Source organism: Podospora anserina, chromosome 7 (assembly GCF_000226545.1).
Source record: "Podospora anserina S mat+ genomic DNA chromosome 7, supercontig 1".
NCBI classification, from domain to species: Eukaryota; Fungi; Ascomycota; class Sordariomycetes; order Sordariales; family Podosporaceae; genus Podospora; species Podospora anserina.
Window position 1 is genome coordinate 2,532,378 of NW_001914854.1, and position 19,086 is coordinate 2,551,463.

At 53.6% G+C, this 19,086-nt stretch overlaps 3 protein-coding genes across 3 annotated transcripts, besides 1 other annotated feature; 2 read left to right on the forward strand and 1 right to left on the reverse strand.

The window, feature by feature from the left end:
* Window positions 1–60: 60 nt before the first annotated feature.
* On the forward strand, window positions 61–750 carry PODANS_7_9080 (uncharacterized protein; the record flags this gene model as incomplete). Its single annotated transcript, XM_001908239.1, has 1 exon — window positions 61–750. A coding segment is annotated over one exon (690 nt), but the record flags the coding sequence as incomplete, so codon positions are not given.
* A 542-nt stretch (window positions 751–1,292) lies between these two features.
* PODANS_7_9090 (uncharacterized protein) lies at window positions 1,293–4,193 on the reverse strand (the record flags this gene model as incomplete). The annotated part of the gene is made up of 1 exon (XM_001908240.1): window positions 1,293–4,193. The coding sequence occupies one exon, from the start codon at window positions 4,191–4,193 to the stop codon at window positions 1,293–1,295; it is 2,901 nt and encodes a 966-aa protein (XP_001908275.1).
* Window positions 4,194–7,870: 3,677 nt separating this feature from the next.
* Window positions 7,871–7,966, forward strand: a tRNA (tRNA-Ile).
* Window positions 7,967–9,622: 1,656 nt separating this feature from the next.
* Window positions 9,623–13,322, forward strand: PODANS_7_9100 (uncharacterized protein; the record flags this gene model as incomplete). Its single annotated transcript, XM_001908241.1, has 2 exons — window positions 9,623–11,071; window positions 11,193–13,322. 2 exons carry the CDS (start codon window positions 9,623–9,625, stop codon window positions 13,320–13,322), a joined length of 3,579 nt encoding a protein of 1,192 aa, XP_001908276.1.
* Window positions 13,323–19,086: the final 5,764 nt, after the last annotated feature.

A 19,086-nucleotide genomic window follows, 5' to 3' on the forward strand; every position in this document is an offset into this window, starting at 1 on the left:
CCCCCCCCGCCCGCGTTTTCCCCCTCCCCTCCCCAACCAACTAACCCCCCTCCCCTCTAGCTCTCCTGGGGCCCCCTCAAATCCCTCAAACCAACCTTTCCCGAAATCCTCTCCGCAGTCAAAGACTCGGACAAGCAACGCTTCGCCCTCAAACCCCTCCACTCTTCAACCTCAACATCCACCGACCCAAAAGACTGGCTCATCCGCGCCAACCAAGGGCATTCCATCAAGCTCGACTCGGACGCCCTCCTCAAACCCCTATCCCTCACCCCAGACCTCTCAAAAGGCCAACTCCCCATCCCGCCCACCGTCGTCCACGGCACCTTCTTCGCCTTTTGGCCCCTCATCAAATCAACCGGCGGCCTCAAGAAAATGGGGAGGAACCACGTCCACTTCAGCACTGGACTCCCCGACGACGACGAGGGCGTCATTTCTGGGATGAGGAAGGATGCAGAGTTGTTAATCTACATTGACGTGCCAAAAGCAATGAAAGAAGGCAACCTAAAATTCTGGATGAGCGAGAACGGGGTTGTCCTCACAGAGGGAGAGGATGAGGAGGGGGTAGTGAGCTCAAAGTACTTTAAGGAGGTTGTCGGGCGGGATGGGGCGTTGGTGGGCGTTATCTGGAGGGATGGAGAGCCCATGGATGGGGGTGATTTACCTCCAGGGTTGAAGATCAGGCAGCCTCATGGCAAGGGGCCTGGGAGGGGAGGGAAACGGGGTGGGAGAGGAAGGGGAGGAGGACAGTAAAGATAATGTCACACGTCAAAGCTTTTTGGTCGAGGTAAAATATTTTTAAAAAAAAACATTTTACATCCAAAACAACAAAGAAAAACCCCCGCAAAAATGCTTGCTATTCAAAGCCGACGACTCTGCGGTCGTCGTGTGAGTGATATACATGTATGTGTGTGTGTGTGTGTTTCTCTGAGCAATGCTAAGCTTACAACCCAACCAACTACTTCATCGGAGGAAATGAACTGGTATTATATACCCATTATCCATCCATCTCCATCCACCACCTCCTCCCCCTTCCCCCCCCTCCCCAAAAGGTTTCAGTCAAGTAAAAAGTAAACTTTTCCTTCTTCAAAAACTCCAAAACCCTCGCTTTGCTCGCTTGCGTGCGCACACCAAAAAACACAACAACACCAACCAAAAAAAAATTGGGGGGGTTCTGTCCAACTTTCCCCCCCGCCAGCTTTCAAAACCTACAACTCCCCAGCATACCAATACAGATTCATATACAAGTCCAACCCAAAAAAAAAAAATCAAAAATCAAAATCCAAAAAAAAAAATCAAATCATCTCGTCGATACTCCTCACAATAGGCGTCTCCCCCAACGTCGGCGGACTCCTGGGATCCTCATTTTGCATCGGCCTCCCAAAAGGAAAAAACGGATCCCGTGGAAACATCGTCTCCCTCGGCGAAAAAAGTCCCAGTGCCTCGTCGGCGGGCGTAGGAGGAGCTTGAACCACCTCCGCAAACTGCGCCGCTGCCACGGCAAGAGCCTGATGAAGAGGGTTATTCGTCATCACCTCGGCCCTAGGCGAGAGGGTTGGGTCGCTAGCATTCGGTGGAAAGCCTCGCATGGCAAGAATATTGTCCTTGGGCGGAACGGGCGGCGGCACAACAGGAGCGATATTCAGAGGCGCGAAGCCAAACGTGCCCATAGACCTCTTCTTCTCGAGGGTTTTCGGTGCTGGCGACAACTTCAACGGTGCGAGGCTGATTTGTGATGACTTCTTTTCCAGCTTCTTGGGCGGCGGGGTGAGATTGATCGGTGCAAGAGTAGCTTCCGACTTCTTCCTCTCCACCGTCTTGGGAGGCGGCGCAAATGTCATCGGGGCGAGCTTGAAATTGTTTTCAGACTTTTTCTTCTCCGGCTGTGACGGCGGCGGAGCAAAGGTCATCGGCGCAAATCCAAAGGTGCCGTCTGAGGCCCCAAATCTATGCGCGCCAAAGCCCGGTGAAGCTGGCGGCCTGGCAAAGGGGTCTGATGGTGGGAATCCTGGAGACATGGGAGGTCTCGAAAGATCGAGCGATGCCAAGTTTTGCGATGCTGGAGGCTTTGAGATGGTAAGAGATGCAAAGCTGGGAGGCGCAAAGCCGGGGGATTTTGGCGGCTCGGCAAATGAGCCAAAGCCGGGTGATGGCGGTGGTCTTGACAGAGAGAATGACCCAAAACCTGGTGATGGTGGTGGCTTGCTCAAGGTAAAGGAACCGCCAAAGCCAGGAGAGGGTGGCTCTCTGGAGATAGTAGGAGGCACAAACCCTGGAGATGGCGGTGGTCTCGCGAATGAGCTGTCCGAAGAAGCAAACCCGGAATCCGGCTGCGAAGGGACGAGGAACGAATCGATATTAAAACGGCCAAACTTTCCAGGATCCGACTCGTCCTCTTTTTCGGTCCAGGAAAAGCTGGAAGGCGCGGATGATGGGCCAGGCGAAATGGGTTCACCTCTGTTTGGCGTTGAGTTGCCCCTTGCTCTGCTGGGGCTTCGTTCAGGGCTCCCAGATCTCGAGGCTGGGTCTTCGCTTGGTAGTGGTGCGGTGAGAGGCTCCTTGGGCGGTGCCTCGATGTGATCTGCGGATAACGTCGCCCTGTGCATTGGGCTCCTCCCGGATCGCGACTTCAAGCCAGCACTCGGGACAGCCAATCTCTTCCTCGACGAGACTTCTTTCTGGAAATCTTGCAAGCAGTACATCAGCCTCATATTGGGGCTGATCCACCTGCTCTTCGCCTGGGCCGCGTAGTAAGCATCGTTGACGGTCAGGTCGGGATTTTGATACAGCCCGTAGGCAATGATCAAGCTGGCAGATCTGCTGGCACCCTGCTGGCAGTGGACCAAAACCTTCTTGCCGTCCTTTGTCCGCCTTTCGATTGTTTCGCAGAGCCCCATGAGATCCTTGCCAATATCGGTGTTGTGATCCCAGGGAATGTGAATATACTCTGGCTCCTTGAAAGACTGGGCCTTAGGGGTCGTAGGCGTGTCAGCTGAGCTTCCCTCTGGGAAATACTCAAAGGCGGTCGCAAAGCTCGAGTTTGTTACCGCCGTATCTGGCTCCACGGGAGACATTGTTTGGCCATCCGAAGCCGCAGAGTCCTTTCTGCTAGCGTAAGGCTTGAACGGGTTCATAACCTCACGAGCGACATTGATCACCACGTCAAAGCGAGACGCTTCCTCGGCAGTGGGCTCGAGGTACAAATACACATTGTCGCTATAGATGGCGATTGGGCCGTCGGGGTATCCGGGCGTTTTCTGATCCTCGTTATTTTCGACCTCGTGGAATGGCTCAAACTCATAAGCGGCGCGGTTGGCGATTTGTGTTCGTATTGGTGAATCTTCTTCCTGGATGGTCGATCCTAAGCCAGGTGCCACGGCAGGCTTGGGTGGTCGCAGGAAAGAAGACAATCCTGTCTCATTTCTCTCCAGCACTGTTGGAATAGTCATGCCTCCCGCGGGACCAAATGTGGCCGACTTCAAGCCTGAGAGCATATGTGGCGACGAAGTGGAATGCTTCAGAGCGCGGCGCTGCAGAATGGGACCAACCGAAACTGATGGTGAGCTAGGAACTTCGAGTGTTGTGCGCGCAATGAGATCCGAGGTGCTGGTCTTGAGGCTGAGCTGACTTGGCTTCCGCTTCGTGGTAGGAATTTTGGGTTTGATGAAAGAGGGAGAAGATGGTTCAGACACTTCGGTCGAGGATAGTGATGGTGGCTGGATCGAAAGCCCCTTCATGTTTTTTGGCCGCCGGGGAACTGGCGATGTCATCGGCCGCTCCAAGGTTCGGCCAGAGGTGTTGATGGTGAGGTTGGCCAATCCATGGAGACCACTGAAAGAGGCAGGCGCAAAAGGCCGAAGAGGAACAAGATTAATCGGAGAATCAGGGGAGGATGATGGTGAGGGGTCAGAAAGATCCGAAGAGTCTGTGCAAGACACGGTGGTGGTTGGCGAAGACTCTGCAGATTCGGCGGTGGATGTGCTGTCGTGGTGCTTGTGAATGGAATCTGAAGACAAGACGCCGGGCCGCAGGGCCGGCTCTGAGTCTCGTGGCAGTTTTGTATCCTCCATGACCAGCTTGGGGTCAACAACTGTGACGGTATTTGAGGCGTCCACAATTCCGTTTTCCACGTCCAAAACAGTCATAAATGAGGGTATTTGGTCCTCATACAGCCTGCGAGGCGCGGCTGAAGGCATATTCGGCAGTGCTTGGAGAGGCGAAAAGTGCGTCGCCGTAATGTTCCTCCGTCTTTTGCTCCGGTCCGGTCACAAGTTGGCCACCCGGTCTCTTGACCTCCCCGCCGTCTGATAGTCACCGAGAGGCGAAAAATAGAAAGCCGAGGTCTTTCACCACCGGTGTTGAAATTATGGAACTAGTGTGTGTGTGCGTGTGTGTGTGTGTGTTTGTGTATGTCGAATTGAGTCGGCACACTGGTTGAATCGAAGGTCGACTACTAGACTAGGTTTCGGACCAAAGGGACAGCGCTGCTGAATCCGATCCACACTTGACGAGTGTTGAGTGAAGAGAATTTAATTAGTGTGTCGCAGGAAGAAAAGAGAAGCAAAAGAGCAAAGAAATCCGTGAAATTGACAAGGGCGCACGATGTTGTCGGTGTTGTCTGAGGCGGGCGCGTAGACTCGTGGTGGAGGCTGGGGTGATGGTCTCGCTAAATGGTTGCGCGGAGAGACGGCGGCGCAGCCAGAGCAGGAGGAGACGAGACGAGACGGCGGATTCAGGATCAGAAAAGATGAGAAGGAGAAAGGCGTCAATACATGGTCCTGTCTTCACACAATGTCGAGAGTCGACGGGAGTAGGCAGGAAGAGAAGACCGGAACCCGGGCTGAAGGGATTGACGGGTGAGAACAGCGGGGCCTAGGTTTCCTTTGTCTGGGAGGGAACAAGAAGAACCGAGTCTCGGGATCCCGCTCGAGTGCCGTCCGACAGCTTCCTTCGTCTGGGGTTTGGAATTTGAAAAGTGAAGGGAAGGGAATGGTTTGGCAAGAAAGGGAGAAAAAAGGCGTCTCAATGGGAGGATGGGAGAGAGGAGAACCGCGCTGTGGCAGTGGCAGCAATGCACAGAAAGCGCTGAATGGGGGGGGCAGGACAACTAGGCCTGGGCAGGCAGAACACCCCTGGACACCAGCATTCCTCCATCTGCACCAGAACAGAACGCTGAGGAGCCTTCTGCGTGGGGAGCACTGGCCCTGTGGCCGCGAACAGGGGGTGTTCAGCCAATCAGAGAGCGTCCTCCAACACCGGCGGCTAGCGGCCTTTGCAACTTGCTTGCTTTCAAACAATCCATGCTATTAATAGACAGTGCGACCGTGGATGCAAAAATTGGACGGCACTCCTGATTGGCTGGCTGACCCTTGCTGCACTGTCCGACCACGATTTGATTTCCCTCGATTTTCCCCCAGAGATGTGCCTCGACCTCTGCGCTTCGGCTGCGCTTGATCCTTTCCACCTTCTGCTTCTGTCAGAATGACTCTCCTATTATTATGAGAAGCTATCGCCTCGCCGAGGTTGTTTTCTCCCTTCCACATGTATGTTCCGTCTACACAGCGCTTATATTGCTTATATATCGAGTTACAATATGGTAGGTAATTAAGGAACATAAATGAAGGACTGTTGGCGCCAGTTGCCGACGTCCCCCACACCATTAGCCGCTCTTTCTTCAACTTTCGCAGTTCGACCCATGACTCCGGTTCGCAGAGCGGTCATCTGATGAAGCTGCTGGATATCGAGCAGCTCAAAGTCCGGCCGAGACAAGATTCTCGGTTGCATCAGTCAGTCCACCGAGTGCAAGAACACAAAAGGAAGTGTGCTGAACCGCTTTGTATACAGTTTCCAGGCCTTTGATGACCGGTCTGTTTGAATTATGTTCAACTTTCCGCGTCGAACAACCTCGCCCTGCCGTCTTGTTGTTTTCTTCTTCTTCTTATTATCATTATTACCTGTGATCATGAATTTTATTCTCATGTTGAAGAAGTCAACCTGTTCCTGTGGAGACGGACAGGCTCTCGGTGGGATCTGAAACAAGCCAAATTGAAGAGGTGGAGCGTGTGGAATTGCCCTGTGCGCTATTAAATAATTTCACGTGCCAAGTGTGGCATCGAAACGCCAAGAGCTGAACACCGCAGAGCCTCAAGACTTCTCGGACACAAGAACGCCAACAGCTGAGTGACGTGCTCTCGTCGAGACCGGCCTGGACCTTCTTCAGTCCATTTTGGACGGTCCAGATTGTGACTGCTGACAGTTTGACAGCCTAGTTTCAACAACAATCCGCCTCCAGCCTGCCAGACTCCGTGCGGAGTTAGCGATAGATTGAACCTCACGTGCCCATGGTTCAGGCCTTGAAGTCAATACCCAGTGCTGGGTCAATGACGCATAACCTGGCGGGAACACCACGTGCTTACGATCCGTCGTTGCTTCTATTGCGGAACGTGTCTGGCGCACCAAACTCGGCTTCCCGGCTGGTAATACCTCTCTTGATAGCAGTAAAACGAACACTCCTCCGTCTCAACTTTGCTGCGCTCCTGTGTCAAACGGCGCCCATTTCTTGCTTCAGCACGCAAGGGGAGCATGATACATTCCCAATATGGGTCCATTTTGCTCCTTTTCAACAACACTGGACGATAAATACGGGGCTTTGTTTTCCAGACAGGTCAAGTTTCAAACAGCCCCCAGGGTTTCTGTTTTTTCTCTTCTCGTCTGGAGTAGCAAAATAAAAAAAGCTTCGAGCTCGCCAACGTAGACGAGGTAGTACTCGGTCGGGTATCCGTTCCAGCAAGTTACCAGGTTCCTGGCGATTGCGAGCCTGTTCGTCATACTTTTGATGCCCCCAAACATTCCACAAATCTGCTTCAAGTTTGGGCCGGCATTTGTACCCCTCGATCCACACGTCTGAAACAATGTCGTCCAAACGAACGAGCCACCACAAGGGTGACATGGCGTCGCAAGGACAAGCTGGATTGAGTGTGCTCGCTTCCGGTCTGATTGCTCGACGGACCTCGGAAAACCGTGACGTGACCCTTCCGGGTCGGCCTGGAATCGGGCCTCCCCCGCCATGCGAGAGATGGGGCCGGAAAGACGGCCGTGTGGGGTCCGAAAAGCTTGGTCTCGGCACCGGAGCGGCCATGACTTGAGGCCAGACTCCAGAATTCGCGGAAGCGCCCGCCGTCACGCTGACGGTCGGTAACGCCTTGTCCTCGCTGTCATTCCATTAATGACATTTCCAGCTACCCAAGTAAATATCTCAAGCTCGCCGTCAGTTCCGTTCTAACTCGACCTCCTATGCACCCCCTGCATCATGCTTCCGACTACGGATATGTGGACTCGACCAAGCTGCCAAAAGACAGCTTGACGTCTGCAACGTTGGAACATAACTGCAAAAACTGTCAGTTAGGATCGGCGAGTTTGCTCGGTTCTCGTGATGGCAAGAAAAAGCAATCATCACACATGCACCAGAGAGGCTCAACTGCATGCTCCGTATGCATTTTGTAATGAGAATGGTGTTGAGAAAAGGTTCTGATTCGTCAGCTGTGCATCTCTGTCCCAAGACCTGTTGGACCAACCCCCCGTGGATGCACACGGTGCCCCCTTTTTCATCCCCTTCCTCCCGTTCATGGAGAGATGGATCACAGGTGCAACGCCTCAACACAACATGCCCGTTCGTGGCAATACAATAGTGAAGAGTGAGAGAAGGAGTTTGTGTTCGCCTACACCCAGGTCCGCATCCGTCGAGCCCAACCCCGTTAAATGCATTCCAAGCGGGGAAAGGGCGTGCTGGACCTCCTGCAAGTCAGAATGGCGCCACCAAGCACACAAAGCTCCGTACTTGAGCCCAATTTCAAGACCCCGTTAACAATCCGTCGGTCCGGTGGTGTAGTGGTTATCACATCGTTCTTATAGTTGAGCTTCAGCAACTCATCATATGCGAGGGTCCCGGGTTCAACCCCCGGTCGGACCAACCCTTTTGCCTCCTTTTTCAAAGTGCCATTCGACTAGAGGTCGCCTGCCAATTTTATCATTGTATCCGATCCAATTTTTCCATGACGGATGTTTGGTTGTCTGGGTCTTCCCGACAAAAGAAATCGAGGGTAGAAAGGCCCGTCATCGGGCACCAATCTTTTCTAGTCCGAGTTTGCGCAAAAAGATTCTTGACATCTGGGGCACCCCTGAATTTTTGTGTACCACAGAAAAAGAACTGTTCTGTGCTACACAACTTGAAAACCTACCCTACACCGACTACCAGCTTCTCTTTTGCCATATGTTCCCATCATGGCATGCCCCAGACGCACGCTCAAACCTCTTCTGCACCACGTGAGAAGACGGCTCAGGTCGAAACCACGAGAACAATTGGGCGGGGCGCTGCAACCGAAAAGCGTTGTTTTTCCAGCTGCCGACTTGCAGTTAGGTTGCGTTGAGTCGGCATTGGTTGGGTCATCGGGTCGTTCGTTGTCTTTCATCGAACAAATAGAAGGGCATCGAGAGTGATGGGTTGGTTCGAATAAGCATGCTCCGCTCAAAATGCCGTCACCGGCGGATAGGAATCTCCTGCGTAGAATGGCTGTCCCCTGGTTTGCGGAGACTTTCTAGGTGCAAGTCATCTTCTAGTTCATCAGGGGGGAGCGTGGGGAGCCACAACCATGGCCACGGTAAAATTAGACAACAAAGAGGGGGGGGCAGAGCACCTAGAAAAAGGGGCCCCTATCAAAACACACACCTGGCAGACGACACTATGAAAACAGAGGATAGAGATCCCGTTGTAGCATTTTCCCCATTTCCTAACGCGGCCTGGGAGAGGTCCTTCAGCAAGTGTTTCCCTCTCGCCAGCATCCCGCTCTTCATGCCTGCCCCCTACCATGATGTCGCATCTTCATGCACCCCATCCCCCAAGCATGGACAAGCGTGGCCGTAATTCTAGCTTGTCTGTTTTTGAATGTCTGTGGAGCCATCAAAGGGCAGCGGTCGCTCTTTTGGCTCCATTTCTGTGATTTTATGCCGGGGCCCATTGGTCCAGGTCAGGGTTCGAACGTTCATCGCGGCGGCACCCATTCCATCCCATCCGATAACCCCCCCCCCGCCCTCCTCATCAACCCTCTCCCTGCGGTGCGCGCGCGACCATCACATCACCAGACTTTGATTATTTTCTCCCTCTTTTTCGTTTTGGGCATCGATCGCTCTTTCTCCTGCTACACAACGTCTTAAACACCGGCTCCGTCATCGCACTCTCGAAAGGAACATACCGACCGACATATAGCTGGATTAATGCTTTAATATCGAATTTTTCACTTACCATCACATCGTCGCGACTGGCCTGCCCGTTTTTCCCGGAAGCCCCCCTGACCCATATCGACGACGCGCGAAATCAAAGTGTGGTCGCTTACATGTATTACTGAGAAAAGACGTTAGGGCCTGGATAACAAACGACGCCTCAGCGACAAACTCAACAAATGCACCCGAGTCTCGGGCGAGAAGACATAAAGTGCGTGTCCGAGACCTGAGACCTCACAAAAAGAAAAAAGGAGGGGTTGAGGTCTGGGAAGAATCTGACCAGTCTTGTCTGTCACTCTCGTTGGATGTTGGGCAGCAGCAGCGTTGACTGGCCAGGGACTTCCCGAAAATGACATCGGCCACTTCAGGATTCGCTCCTGAGGCGGGCCGTGGGCCCATCCCCACCACAACCACGAACACGGGCGGCATGGCTACAGTGTACAACACAGCAACTGGGACAGAAAGCAACACTGGCAGTGATGCCAGAGACAACGTCTTGCACGCCCATAGGCAGAGTCACAACTCGTCCAAGCTGCCGGCCTTTCGATTCGCCGACCTCAAAAGGGATCCCATCGTGCTGCCCTCGCTAATCCACAATAACAACTTGAACCATGCGGACACGGATGAGAATGATAGGGACGACAACAGCAACCCCCCTGGCGAAAATCAGCACAACCACCCGGACCTGAACGCGAGCGCACCACCCCAGCAAGCCCAAGCCCACCAAACCCACAGTATCCCTGGTTTGTTGTCGCGCGAGAACCTCCACCAAATCTCCAGCGCCCACAATCTCTCTTCCGACAAGCCCGTCGTCGCATTTGAAACACCACTGCCAGATGCGCAAAATTCAAGCTCCAACTCGACAACACAACACCAGCACCGGCACCAGCACCAGCACCAGCCCGCCCTTACCAAGACTCGATCGCTAAAGTTTCAATTCGTGCCATCCGCTGCCACTGCAACTGCGACTGCGACTGCGACCACCATTGCGCCCGCTAACAACAGCACTACTACCACCACCTCGACTATCACCACCACCACCACCACCGCTGCGCCTGCGATTGTGACCTTCACTGCCAATTCCACCGACCCATCCGCCGCCGGCACCAAGCGCCCAGCGTCGTTTTCCGACACCCCCAGACCGGTCGCCAGCCTGTATGCGAACAAGGCATCGCAGCTGTCCTACATCGCGACACCTGTCACCAAACGGCGATTGACTGCCTCCGCTGCCGTGCAGGAAACATCCTCCTTTGTGCCCCGCCCGTCTCCGAGTCTCACGCGTCTGCGGCCGACCGAGTCTGGCGACAGTAACCAAACCGCCGTGCCCGAGAGCACTACCAAGGAGTGGGCGCAAGGTCAGCGGGACTTGTTGCTGCCCAAAGAAGGCGACGACCCAGAGGAGCCCGAAAGGAAGAAGCCGCGCCCTCCCTCGTCTTACAAACCACCGGCTCCCACCGCCGGCAGCACTGCCAGTGGACGCGCCGCCGTCCCTCCACTCCGAGGTTACCGGTCTTCGATATTCAGAAAGAGTGTGGTGATCGACATGCGCGATCGTCGGGTGGCCGAAACCGCATACGGCCAGGAATCCAACTCGAACCAGCGCGACAAGACTCTTCGTGCCCTTGAGGGCCGCACAGATGACCAATTTTCCCGTCAATCACCACAAGAAACCGGCGACATGACGACCACAACAGACAATGACAACACGGCTGATCTCTTTCTGAGAATCGCCAGCGAGACATCCACACGAAAAGTGCCAGCGTTCAAGGGGAAGGTGGAGGACCCAAGTGCGGTGCCTGTAAGTGGCTTGCAATTAATTGACTTGATATAAGGCCATCGGCGGATTCTCCCCGACGCTTGTATCTCGGAGGTCGCGTGGGTAAACACAGCTAAGGCAAACGGGCTAACCGTGTTATCAGTCCCGCATCACCCGCATTTCGCACCGCAGGCCGCTCTCTACTGCCATCGCAACCTTCCAGGCCAATTCCCCACCCCAGCTTGCTCGTCGTCTTTCCGACCAGCGTGAAACGACTAGATCCCGCCAGCGGGCAGAGAGCAACACAGCTCAGCAAATGACGAGGGAACTGGCCTACCGGACGAGCGCTCGAGATAAACTCAACCCCATAATGACCTCCTCCACCACCACCACCATCACCGCTACCGAAGACCCTTCCCCTCGCACCGTGTCGATTCGCACACCACTGAAGCCCTCGGCCATCACCACCCCGAGATCGATTCAGTTCCAGGACACTCTCTCGGAAAGCGCTTCGACCTACCAGCGACGAAGGCAATCGCTTACTGCTAACAACGAGAACCAACCGTCCAGCGCTCGGGCGCCCCAGTATAGGAGCTCCAACCTCGCCCAGTCGCGAATATATCACTCGTCTCCCTTGGTGCCGAAACCCATGATTCCCTCCAAGGATGACCCCATTCCGAGCACCGAAACCAACCAGGGCGTCGAGGGCAACGAGTCCTCCTCGTCGACGGCCGCCCCATCCACAGTGTGGGACGAGCTGGACGACCTGAAATCACGAATTAACCGGCTCGAACTCACAGGCAAAATGCCCTCGAGCTCTGGTGCTGCCATGTCCAGGAGTTCTGACGAAAACCGCCCCCCGACTGCCACGACGAATGCCACCACCATGTCAGCATCCCCCAAGCGCGGCTCCGGTGCTAGCGCCTCGCAGCCAAACGTCAACAGCAGCTTTACCAGTAACACATCATCGAACCGGGGCGAGACTCAGCCCTTGCTGATCTCTGCTCTCAACAAGACAAAGGGTCTCGTGGGGTCCGAGGCGTTCAGTGCGATGGAATCTGCCGCCAACGATGTTTTGGCTCTCACGACAATGCTCGGTACTTCAGGCCAACCGGGGCCTATTTCTAGCGGTGCCAGTGCCATCGGATATGGCAGCAACAATGGTAGCGTTACTGACAGACAATTACGACGGAAAGCAGATGGCATCTGCAGGAGCTTGACAGAGCTCTATATTGCTCTTGCTGACGAGCTTTCTCAGAAGCAAAGCACCGGGTCCTCCAATAAGCGGGAAAGGGAGGAGGATGGGCCGGCGAGCCCGACGTCAGCGAGGAGACCGGTGGTCCTAAACACCGTTGCTGCTGCGGCTTCCAGGAGGCAAAGTGCCGCGGCGGATGCCGTCACACCACTCCCACCGAAGAGCCCGAGGGCACCGACAAGCCTGGAGGTCAAGAGGCAAAGCATTCTTGCCGCTGCTTCTGCCCCATCAGCACCCTCTGCTGCTAGCCAGAGGTACGCCGCTGTACCTGGCACGCCTGTGGACTCTGCCGGTGCGGGGAGGAAGTCATCCCTTCTCCTCGGCAGGGCAAGAAGAGCAGGAACGGAAGAGCCGGAGGATTCCGGCCGGCGATCATCGCTTCACCTAAGAACCCGCAGGGCAACAACTGAAGAACCGGAGGATCAGCCCCAACAACAGCAACAGCAACAACAATCAACCCCTGTCCCGAGAACGGAGGCGGGAAGGAAAACATCACTGCTGCTGAGAACAAGGAAAACAATGAACGATGTCGATGATTTGGACGGCGATTCTAGTAGATACCGCACCCCCTCCCGCGCGGTGACAGAAGTGAACTCGTCGTTTCGCTCGTCAGGAGCCGTCACCGCCTCGGCTCCTAGGGAAAGCACGAGGTCGCCGCCTGATCTGCTTGATTTGCCTAGTGCATCGTCGTCTGCGCTCCCGAGAAGGAGGTTGGTCCCTTCGAGTCTGAACGCGAGGTTGATTGTCCCTGCGGTGAGCAGCGGCTCCGGGCCGACGACGCCGATTCCGAGACGGTATCTGGAGCGGGGGACGCCGATGAGGGAGAGCAGCAGCGTGGCGAATGGGGATGCGGCGGATAGGATCATTATTGAGGAGGGGAGGAGGGGGGAGCAGAGGCAGTTTTTGCAGCTTTCGTCGGGGGGTGGGTTGGGGAGAAGTAATAGTTTGAATAGTAGGAGGAGGGAGGGGAGTGGGATTCCGATGGTGAGGGAGTCGAGGGTTGAGTTGATGCAGGGGAGGGAGAGGGAGTATAGATGAGGGAAGGAGGGGGGGGTTTCTTGTTGGATTGTGGATGATGACGGTTTATGACCTTGTTTCTGGGTTTTCACGGCTTGGAGTTTTTTTTAAAAAAAAATTCTGACCGGACAATGATGACTACAGAGAGTGTTGTTGTTGTTGGATGGGAAAGGGGGAGGGGGGCGTTTGTTTGCTTTGTAGGGGGGAGTTTTTTCAAAAGGAAGGGAGCGGAAATGCATTCCGTGAAAGAGGAGGGTGGAAAAGCAGTTTTTTTTTTTTCTACTGTGAGCCCTGTTTTTGTTCGGGCGGCGGCATGGATTGCATTATGCATGATTTATACAGATTTTTATTTTGGGGTTGAGGGGAATGAATGAAGATGGATGAAGATGGGTTTTCTTGTCATGACAGAATTTCATGATGAAGAATCGGGAGGAGGTGGAAGTTTGCGGTTTTTATTTTATTTTATGTTAAAGAGGGCCGGGGGAGGGGGCGATGAAGATGATTCCAGCGAGAAGGAGGGGGGGTTTCTTCTTTGAAGTGTAGGTGTTGGATCAGCATATCTCACCGCAGTCGTCTTTAAAGGACGGTTCTTACCCTGTGAGGTTTTTTATGATGGGGTGGGGGTTTTCAGGTTTTTCTTCTTTCGGATTGAGAAGAGGTTGTCATGACTCTCCTATCCAGTGTTGTTGTTATTATTATTTTTTGTTGTTTCTTTCTGGGTAACAAGGGTAGGAAATCCAACCCATCCAAGGGGGCTAGGGGGGATTATATCCGGATAATTGGAAGGTTGGTTGGGATAAGCGGTTGGTGCGTTTGTTTTTTGTCTTTTTACAAGGAGATGAAACACATCATCGAACATTGGGGGGAGTGTTGATGGGAGGGAGAAAAATGGAATAAGGAATCACCTAGGAACTGGAATATGGGTTATGGATTAAGGGCAAATGGGATTAAGGAATTAAGGAAAGGGGGGGCAATAATGGGATGGGAAATATGGTTTTGACGAGCGTTGGTTTTTTGCGTTCTTGGGGAGGTTTGGGGGGGGGGGGGGTTGTATATATCTTGTGTGAGAGAGAAGAATATAACCTATCAGTGGTATGGATATCTATTGGTGAGGCGTGAAACCAACTAACTGTAAATCGACTTCACTGTCGGTATCAAGATAGGCCGAGCAGTCTTGGTCGGAAAGATCAAGTTTTGCTCAGAGTCTAAACGCTGTTAGTGTCAAGCATTTAAACCCTCTTTGGAACTTTGACTTGTGTTTTACTCCTTTGATTCTTTTTCCTTGACCATTGCCGTCCTCATCACCACCTGGAACTTCCCATCGCGAGTTCTCACAACGGCCACTGACGACAACAATACCAAGAGGAGCACCCTAGGCGATCTTCTCTCGTTTTTTGAGATAATACTGCGAGATCTCGGCGAGAAACATCCCCCTCACGGGCAGAGACGGACGAACACGAGCAATCAAAGGAAAAGGAAGCAGAATGCGAAGAGGAGAGAACGTGGATGGTTTGCAGCCGCTGTCATGTGGCGTTTGAGAAACTGCTCCTGTGATATCTGCCGACCTAAGCAGACGTCCGCCGCCTCTTCTGGGTCAAGTTCGGGGTGGTGGGTGAGTCAATTCTGGCCGTACTTGACCACATCTGAGGAGCGTCCGAAGGCGAGGGCGGTTTGCCGGTGGTATCATCCTGGTATGTTTGTATCATTTTCTGTGAATGTCCAAGGCAGGTAAGGTACGTGTTGACAGCATCGGATCCTGAGGAGGATTGACCACGATTGGTGACCTTATCAAGGACAATCTGGCCCCGGGTATGGAGCTTTAGCATGGAGCATGTTCACGAGGAGGATCTGCAGCCTGTCGTCTGGAGCTGCTGCTGGCGATGGAGGCGCGGGTGGAGGCTTGGGGACACTGGTTGGGGGGTTGTTTTTGGGCCGGGGTACTTTCATTGGTGTATGTGCTCTGGGGGGGGGAGCACACTGTGGAGAAAAACTCTCAATGTGCTATTGTTTTTGCTTTACGTATCCGGGCATTCTACCCGAGTTTGGAGCGTGGCGTCGGGCTGGCGTGGGTCAGAGTAAGATTTGGTGAAGTCGTGACTTGGGCTGGACATCAATATCGATAAAATGTTTACCAATTGCCCGCGGATACCAGTTTCGCCCAAGGTTCCATCAATGCCGGAGCTGAGGCGTTGAGAGGAGGTTGCTGCAGAAATTCTTTGACCATCCACATTTTGTTTCCGAGCAGAAACGTCGAGAGTGTGTTACTCTGGGCTTTAACAGTCCAACATGAACTCCAACGACTCGACAAGGGACAGCGACTGTCCAACAGATAGTGATGGCCCTATCTTCGGCCCTGTGGTAGGGTCCATATGGGTATCAGGACCCTACCTATCCCACGACATTCTTGCACCGCCAAATAGAAGAACAACCCAACAGGAAGGAGGAGGAACGGACTGAGGATACCGAGGAAGGGGAGAAGCAGCCAACTGGCGAGCAGCAATACCCGGAATGGACGTGGTTCAAGTGTGGCCTCTGTTAAAAAGATACTATACTTCTTTCAAGGTCAGGTATACCCCAATGCCGATTTCCTGGAGTATCACCTCCGAGGCCAATCACGTAGGTCTTCTATCTTCTATTTTGAAGTGCACTCACCTAGTTACTAAATTGGTCCCAGAAAAACGCGGGTCGCTGTGGAATATTTGTTATAGATCAACAGATTCGGTGGCTCACGCTCCCTTTTTTTTTCTTTTTCTTCCGCTTCGACTTCCAAGTCGTGGAAAGGCGTTGCGGTTACGAGAATGGGGGGACTTTTGCACTGGCAAAGATTTCAGAATGTTCTTGATAGCAGAATCCCATGGTGTTTGAAAGCTCCATCAAGCCAAACTGTCAGGACCTAGCTGCTCCCAGTGCTTCCGCTTCAAGACCATCCATTGTTGGAACCTCCCCTTCAAAACAATTTCACTAATCCAATCCTATTCTTATCTCGCTCCATACCCCTCCCATCAACCCCTAGACACCATCCCCAACCTAAGCACCCAACTCGCCAGCATGGCCGTTAGAGCCCCCAAGCAGCAAGTCCCCCATCCTGTTTCATGAGGCCTTTCTCTTCAATAACGCTGATAGTTAAGGCTCAGCTGAAAGCATGTCGTATATACTGGAGTAGATATTGACAAGTTAGAAACTCCGTGGCGTTCTTGAGCTGAGCCATGCCCGCCGATGAGCACATTTGCGCCCGAAACTATCCTCGCTTGATCAATGATCTCCTCTTCTCTCAATAACTCAGCCGTACCCTCAACATCATTCATTCTTCACCTTCTCCACATCCACTCCGACGGCACCAAAAAGACAAAAGCTACATGGCATCCCACCTACATGGCCGGCTGTATGTACTCAGACAAGCCTCACAAGCCAAAGAGCCAACCATGAAGTCTCTGTGTGACCCTGTCAGTTCTTATCTCCTGAAGACTACTGGCTGCAGGACACATCGGTCACATGACATGGCCTACACATAGTCCTGTGATATCAGTGTAGAAAAAGACAAATAGACTAGAACTTGGCATAGGCAAAGGCCTGGGGTGCAGCAGCATACCCGTCTACCCATCGTGGCCGAACTCTCCACGAGTTTGCATCGAATTAACCAATGAGCTAGGGGATGTTCACGATGAGTAATTGAGAATACTGTGTAGTATATCCAGAATGTCTTGAACGTAGGAGGCCTGCCCCATTCGTGTGCGCTTCACTCGACCAGTCGGACACTCCGGCCCAGCAGTCCGGTGCGTCTGACCTCGGCGAAGTGTGGCGTTGAATGAGGGAGGTGTCAGTGCGAGAGTGTCACGCTGGTCAAAAAAAGCAAGACACAAATCAGGCAATATGAAATGGGTTGTGGTTGCGTGGTTGACTACCCGCTTCCCCCCCTTCCCGCCTGCGAGCCACTGCAGAACGGGGTCACACAGCATATGTCTGCTCTGTGGATATGCAGAGGAACTCCTCGTCCGAGCAACTGTTTTGCCGCCGCGAGGCCTGCTTGTCTGAGCGGGGAAGGGAAAACAAGCTATTGTTCTCCTCCAACAATGGCAAGTAGAAATACGGACCGTTTTCAGGTGAGATATAAAACAGACGCCAGCCCGCATGCGGGATGCCAATTGGGTGGGTTGCAGACAGCCAGGAGAAACCCCCACAAATTCCAGAGCCAAAGATCGGGCTGTCCTACATAAAGACAGTCTGAATTCGGGGGCCAATTGAAGGATGTAGACGGGAAACGGTTTATAAGTCGACGACAACAGAGATGGCGGTAGCTGGGTAAACCCCACGCTGACCCACTGGAACCCAAGCATCCGGGAATAGGGATGGGGCCGAGGGGCCTGTCATGTTGTTCTAGAAAAGAGCGGTGGATTAGTAGGGCTGGTCTAAACTCCACATTGTCGATGCCAACACCTACAGCTCGATGCGACGATGCCCTGCTTCTGCTGGTGAGCGAAGGGTTCCCCAGGGACGAGGGTGCTGGCAAGGGACTGGCTGCGGGGCTGCCGAGGGCTCCGAGGGACAGTGCTGCCATCTCATGCTGTTTCCCGGTGTGATATGGGTCCAGCCAGCTCATGTGTGATGCTGCTTCTGTACCGTCCTCCCAGACATAATCAATTCAGCACAGAAGGATGGGGAGAGGTTGGGGAGACGCAGTGACAAAGGGTCGGAAAGCACAAGCCAAGCTGAGCCCTGAGCTTCCAGCAGCCTGCATCATCCCCCACCTCCCCACCTCCCTTCTCGGCGACATGCCGATGGAGCTTGAGAGCTCAGGATTGGGGTCAACGTCAAAAACACCATGTGTTTGCCGTGGGGAAGGCCCAGTGGGAAGACCCGGTGGGAAGGGGAAGGGGTCGAAAGGCAGGTTTCCTACTGCAGGTTTGGCGCTTGAGCACACACGGGCCCCACTGAAATAGGTGTCGGGACTGGCTGCCGATGGCCGACGTTGTGATTTTTCTGTATGCGATTGGTAGTGTGATTGGACCACTCGAATGGCCGTTTTTTTTTTCCTTTGGAGTTGCTGATTCTTCGTTCGCTCGAAGTTCTTCGCCTCTCCAACTTCGAACCCCTCTTTTCCCTTTTCAACCTGCGCTCTCTCTCTCTCTCTCTCTCTCTCTCTCCTCTCACCTTCCGCCCCGTGTCCTCCTTCTTCACACTCTCATCCCATCACTTCTCACCCGGGAATGTGTTAAACCCGTTCCTGTCGGTGCATCCCATCCCGTCCTTCCACCTCACCACCCCTCTCTCTCCTGAAACCGCAGCGGAAACTGAGGTTCCAGTTGTCAATTGCGCCCCGGTCCACCGCCCGCCGCAAAAAGGTACGTGCTCCTCTCACTCTGCCCCGCCATCCGCACCAAGTCCAGGGTAGCTTGGCCATGGCGCGCCGTTTCCTCTTTCTGCCTCTGGCCTGTGTCGCCTGCTTTTCGCACAGAAAAACAGAATCGCAGCAGGTACAATACTCAAAAGCAAAAGCTCCTACCCTTGCCGCGGTAGCACCGAGAAGCCAATTCCAGAGCTTAACCATTGACTCTTCTCTCTGCTCAGTTCTCCCACCACACCACGCCTTTCCCTCCTCCGCCTCCACCCTCCACCACTTTTTTCCTCTACCAACCACGCAAATTCCAATCCCTTCTCCGACCCTGAAGTGATTTTGTCTCTTCACATCTCCCGCCTCCATCAACCACCCGCCATTCACGATCCATTCACCTTCCCCCCTCCCCCCTCCCCCCAATATCGACTAATAATATTATTTTCATAAAATAAA